This window comes from Benincasa hispida, chromosome 1, assembly GCF_009727055.1.
Source record: "Benincasa hispida cultivar B227 chromosome 1, ASM972705v1, whole genome shotgun sequence".
NCBI lineage: Eukaryota > Viridiplantae > Streptophyta > Magnoliopsida > Cucurbitales > Cucurbitaceae > Benincasa > Benincasa hispida.
Window position 1 is genome coordinate 58,259,940 of NC_052349.1, and position 6,563 is coordinate 58,266,502.

At 36.9% G+C, this 6,563-nt stretch overlaps 1 protein-coding gene across 1 annotated transcript; it reads left to right on the forward strand.

Annotated features, from left to right (window-relative positions):
- The first annotated feature begins 740 nt into the window (after nt 1–740).
- On the forward strand, nt 741–6,209 carry LOC120082573 (AT-rich interactive domain-containing protein 2). The gene is made up of 3 exons (XM_039037813.1): nt 741–951; nt 1,105–2,116; nt 4,931–6,209. The coding sequence occupies exons 1-3, from the start codon at nt 947–949 to the stop codon at nt 5,804–5,806; spliced, it is 1,893 nt and encodes a 630-aa protein (XP_038893741.1). The 5' UTR covers nt 741–946; the 3' UTR covers nt 5,807–6,209.
- Nucleotides 6,210–6,563: the final 354 nt, after the last annotated feature.

The window sequence follows — 6,563 nt, forward strand, 5'->3', positions numbered from 1 at the left end:
TCATTGACATGTGAAACCTATGAAGCATAGGCACGGATACGATTACATGATACAGATACGATCGGATACGACGATTCGTTAATTTCTAAAAAACTAAGATACATATATGCCTAAGGATACACCATTATATATATATATATTAAAAAATGAGGATACTAATACGTTGAAGATACATTTTTTTTAAAAAAAAAAATCTAGGATATAGATAAATTTAGCATACACGTTCATGACAATAGCACAAAATAGAATATGAACACTGAAATAAAATACATGTTGAAGTACAATAGTTAATAAAATGCAATAGAAAAGTGACTCATATTACAAAGAAGAAGAAGATTAGAGGGAGAAATATGAAGATAAACAAAAAAACAGATATCCAAATAGTTTATATTTTGGTGAACTTTGTGGGCACTCAAATGTGAAAATGAAGATTAGATGATTTTAGGGTTCAATTTTTTATTTTTTTTTTTTTAGTTTTGGACTCAGTAGTGAGCTTTTTAAATAGTTTACCTAGTTTTAGATGAGGAAAGATTAGATGAGTTGATTGTTTTTTTCTTTTAAAAACTAAGTGTAAAAATAGATATTTCAAATCACGTATCAGATATATATATGAAAAGTATCGATATCCGGTATATATTTGATATTGATTCTTTACCTCACATGATGTATAAGTACTTTAAAGTTTGAAACTATCCTAAGGTCTAATATGTGAAATTTAATAAGGTGCATCTAACGAGAATAAGGAAATCTTGGGAAGCCACCTGCGTGCTGTGTTTTCCCTTGGCTTTCGTTTTGTTGAGCTGCCCCCCATTTCATTTTAAAACTCATCAAAGTTCCTGCCTTTCATATATTTGACCGTCCCCTTTTTGTCTTGGTTCCATCTTCAACCGGGCAATCTGCGTCTTCATAACGGGTTGCAGAAAAAATGGAGTCCCAGATTCCCTAAATGAGGTAGACCCTTTTGAGTTTTCTTAGCAAAGGGTTTTATCTATCATTTGCCCTAATCTTGTAGGTTTTCTTTTTTTGGTTTCATATGTATTTTTAACGAGAAAGAAACGAACGATAGGGAACCCTGAACTGCGATTTTTGCTTTTTATTTTAAAGTGGGATTGAGTTCATGGGGAGATGGCCTATTTCATCCAATGCTTCCATTGTAGATTGCAACAAAGATGTTGATCCTAATCCCAGTAATGGCTGTTGCATTGCCCCGGATTGTTTGGTTGAAGGAAGTTACGCGAATGTTAACTATGATGATTGCAAAGCCACGATTAGATGCTATTTTGAGAAAATTCTTTGGGTTTTTCTAAAGGAAATTGGTCGTAGAGGATCCATTAGGCCAGTGGCAGCGTTACTAGGTGAAGGGGGATCTTTGGATTTGTTTGAACTGTTCATGGTAGTAAGAGATAAAGGAGGTTATCAAGTGGTTTCAGAAAAGGAACTATGGTCTTCAGTGGTTTTGGAATTAGGTTTGGATCTTGGGCTTTCGGCTTCAGTGAAATTGATTTATTCCAAGTACTTAAGTGACCTAGAGAAATGGCTTATGGTGAGATCTGGAGGCACAAAACTGGAAAATGGGAACTCTGATTATCACTACAGGAAAAGCTTTCCATTTTTGTCGGAACTGGAGGCAAAGGTTAAGTGTATGTTATATGATGAATGTTCTGGATTTAAATCTAACAAACCAAATGGGAATGTTAATGTCGCCACCGCTGCATTGGAGAAGGAAATAAAATTCCCTAAACTAAAGAAGGAAGAACACGATCTTCATGGGGATGTTACACCAATTCAACAAAATTGTACTGAGACACCTCGGGATAATGGTGAAACCGATCAAATCCATGTTATTGAAGATTGTAGAAGTTTGGCTGCTGTTAACATTGAAACTGAATTAGACACTCATGGGAGATATCGAGAATCGTTATTACGAATGCTGAAGTGGGCGAGAAAAACTGCAAAGCATCCTGGAAATCCATCAAATTGTACAGTACCAGGGGCATCCAAGTGGAAAGCATATGCCAGCGATGATGCATTATGGCTTCAAGTTATCAGGGCAAAGGATGCTCTTTTAACTAGGAAAGATGTTGACAGAATTGCTGAGAAACGTCTGTTAATACAGGTAGATTTCACCCACTTCTTCTGCTTGTCAGCCAGTTCTCTCTCTCTCCCCCTTCCCATTTTAACTTAACCGTTAGACATACATACTTGGATTCTTGCTTTGGACTGCAATTATGAGCAAAAACTGACCTATGCAGGTAATACGATCTTTGGCTTTCTTTTTCAGGATAGATGTCTCCTGATTATGATCAACGCCCTTTTCATTCTTATTTAAATGGGAAATGTTACCTACTGCTATTAGAACCTCAGGTCTCCATCATCATAAGCAAGCAGCACGACTTCTATGTCACCCTGTCTTGCATCCTACGTGATAACACGATGGACACAGTGAGGAAAACTTAGATTTTTGTCATTGGGTCTACTAGTATAGTTTTCAATAACAGATACTTTAATGACAATAGAGCAAGGTTGTTCCTTGTTTATGGGTTCGGACATTCTGTTTCTCGTCACCTTTTAACTCACCATTAGGAGTTCACATCTCTCAGTTTTCAAGTAACTGTGCCTGTAAAGAAAGAGTTCTTGCCACCACAAAAGGAATGTGTGTATATTTATTATATTTCTTTTAGGAGAATAAGGTCATAGTGTTTCCCAAATGGAAGTTGTTATTCATAAGTTATACTTATAAAGTCAAGTGTCAAGTTCGGCAGGGTATATGCTCTTGGTGGAGGGAGCTTCGATGCTGTTCATAGGGTTTCAGATTTGTGGGAAGGAAAGGATGAGTTCTTCAAGGAATAAGTTTACTGGATGGATATAAATGTACCTGGGAATTCTAGGGTTAAGAAATCGAAAGTGGATTTTACATAGATTCCCAGAGATCTGTAGGATTGAAAAGGACGAGAGTTTCATCAAGAATTCTGAGGATTGAATAAGGCTTGCTTCATATTAGTGAGAGCTCTAGCTGGAAGAAAAATTCCAAAGGCCAGGGGATTTAGGAGGGTGATGCTAATAGCTCCTAGGAGGAATAGCAACCTAGTGATTGTGAACTAGACTGCTTTCACTAGGAGGAGGATATGTGAAGTAAGATTATTAGTATATGTATGTATTTTTTTAATAATAACAAGTTGTCTCAATTTTCTGATTTATTTTTCATGGACCAGGAGGGTTTTTGTTGTGGGGGGAGGGATATCCTTATATGTATAGAAGTACCTTTACCTTGGGCCTATGGTGACTGGTGAGCATCATTTTCAACTTTGACTTTTGGTAAAAGGACTCGATAGGATCCTAGGATGAAGGGCTGCTGTTGTGATCATTAGGATGGGGATCTTTCTCACATCCTCCAATATCTGTGTCTTCCTTCGTGTCTAACATTGTTTTTAGATATCAAGAGTTATTAGACAGAGGACTTAAATCTCCTTTTCCTTTTTTTTACCTGTCGATGCTCATAATCATCTACTCGAAAGGATCGAGAGGACTTGTCTATTATTTTAGATAGGTGGAGGCTTGAGTCCAAACTCATCTGCCATACATGGATTGTCCATGTTGTCATGGAAGAAATCAACCAAGTGGAGAAAGCCTTTCCGAAAGGAGGACTTACCCTTATGCAATTTGATGTTTTCTTAATGCCCTTTTTTTTTCGAATATATATATATATATATATATATATATATTTAAATATTTATTCAGAGCTTCTCTTGCTTCTCATCCTGTGGGACTGTGTTATGAGAAATCTATTCTAGTAATGGATGAAGGAATGTTTTGATTCTCATCTGGTTTGTTGGAATAGGGTGGTGTGCCTTTTTGCTTTAGTTGTTGTAGGCATCAGAAACTTGGATTCCAAGAACACTGTTTTGCTGGATAAGTGGGTTTTAGAGATCCTAATTGGAGGTGGCTTTGTGTTTGGTGTAAAATTATTATGGGCAAGAGCGGTCTTTAGGTTAATGGCCAATCCTTCATTCTTGTTAGAGGTAGTGCACACCATAGTCCTTGGAAGTCCATTTTCTTGGGCTTTTGTCCTCTTTGTTCTTGGATGATGGAGATTATGTTTTTAGGAGCAGAGATGGTCTAGTAGGAGCTCGCAATCTACTTTTTCCCCATTCTTTTCACTATTTTTCTTGACAAAGTTGGCCTTTTCATTTTATTTTTATTGAAACAAATTATTTCAGTGATATAATTATAATAATAATCATAATATATATATATAGGGAAAAAAAGGAGAGAAAAGCTTCAACCCTCAGCTTAGGAGGTCCCAAGAAAGCTCCCTTCTTAGGCAAAATATGAAATGTTGAATAAAAATCAATTTAGTGGAGTTTCCCCATGTGTACACATGTATTATACTAGATAGAAATATCATTGTTTTGCGTTGGGCTTTTCACATCTCTTTTATTTTTCTTTTGAAAATTTGGGAAACGTTGTGAGCTTGTTTTGACATATTTGTGATAGTCATGTTCAAACGCTTGGACATGACAATTAAACCTGAAGAAAAATGTCCAACTTGTCTGTTACACTTGTTTATTTGCAACCATATGTCTCCATTGACTTAGTTGGTTTCGTACATCCTTTGTTTGTTATGACAAAGGTTCCTTTCACTTATTCATATATGCTGATGACATATATAAGTTTATGAACCATGTTCATACAATTGAATATATATCTAAATCATTTTATCTATTACTTCGTTTTCCAAAATGCCAACGTGGCTGTTCTAGTGTCATATTTATGTTGAATGTAGGCAGTGCCTATATGCTCACTCCTTAGGTTGGGAAGCATAAGTTTTAGCTACGAAGAAAGAAGCTTATCTATCAATGGATTCTTTGTTTAAACAGAATTAATGAACTACTGAGTTTGAGAAAAGAAAGATTTTGGTTTAAACTTGCAGAAGAAAACAAGGATGCATCCATCCATTTATGAGGATAATATTGATAACCATCAACTCTCTACAGAAAGGATCTGTTGCAGCAAAAAATCTAATGCATCGGCGTGCAATAATTCACATCCAACCATTCAAAGTAATTGTATCAGTAGTCTAACAACAGAAATTGGGAAGGGACTCGAGAATCAAGCACTCTCGAATGGTGATTTACCATCTAAAATGGAAGACAATCAGCCGAATGAAGATTCTGTTGAGAAGCCAGTTCCCACAGGTGCTTTATTTCAAGCAGTGATACCTGAGTGGACTGGCAATATTTCCGATAGCGACTCTAAATGGCTAGGGACGCAGTCATGGCCTTCTCAACACGGAAATATTAATTCCGTAGTAAGTGATAAAAATCCCATTGGCAAAGGGAGACCGGATTCTTGTAGTTGCCAATTTCCAGGTTCTGTTGAATGTTTTAGATTTCACATTGCGGAAGCAAGGATGGGATTAAAGCTTGAACTTGGTTTGACATTCTATGATTGGAGATTTCATCATATGGGGGAGGAAATATCTCTGCAGTGGACTGCTGAAGAGGAAAAGAGATTTAAAGAGTTGGCAGTATCAAGTTTTAACAATCAGAGTCGGTGCTTTTGGAACTATTCGTTGAAGTGGTTCCCAATGAAATCAAGGAAAAACTTGATAAGCTATTACTTCAATGTGTTTCTTTTACGGCAGAGAAGCTATCAGAATCGTGCGACTCCAAATAGCATTGATAGCGATGATGAAGATTTAGAGTTTGGTTGCATCAGTGGTGATTTTGGGGCTAAGGCAATGGAAATTTTAGGCTCAAAGTCTGTAGAATGTGCTGAAAATAGACAGTTCACAGATGTGGAGTAGAGTCCATGGAGGCAACAGGCAGTTTGAAGAAGAGGAGGAGAAAATTGAATAATGAAGTCTATAACTCAAACCTTCCCTGCATCAACGTAATTTTTCTCGACATGCTGCTGCAGCCTGCAGCAGAATCTGAAGTCAACCAAAAGAGGGGAAAGAAAACCAATTTTGATGAGAACACGTTTTTACTGCACAGCACCATTTTTGTTGGGGGGATCTGTATGCTATCGGCTGGTGAGGAGAAATACGAGGACAAAAGAGAGCCATTGGTACATTTGTTTGTTTTGAATTTGTGTATGTATGGAACTCAATCTGGTAGTTCTTGGTTTTGTATTTGGAGATTGTTGTAAGCATTTTGAAGGGGCTTCGAGAGAATTTCACCAAAGATTATAAAGTCAACTTAAACATATCTCAATAGGTTAAAGACATTTGTCTTCAACCAAGAAGGTTAGAGAATTGCATAGCACCATTGCATCAGTGATGACCCTCCCAACTCAATGTTGTCGTATCCTTGACCCGATGAGGTGGGCTGATGCGATAGGAACTTTTTCTCAAAGTTTTTTCACTCAACCTTGTGTTATAGATCTCCCTCCCATCCTGATGATTTTTGCATAGTCTTGTCACAAACGTCCCTCCCATTTGCGGATGACCATAATCCGATAATGAGTAGGAAGTTTTCTTTACATAATGTGACAACCTTCTCACTTATATCGACACTCATAACATCTGGCTGGTCATCTGATCAGTCTTTTAAAATCGTAAT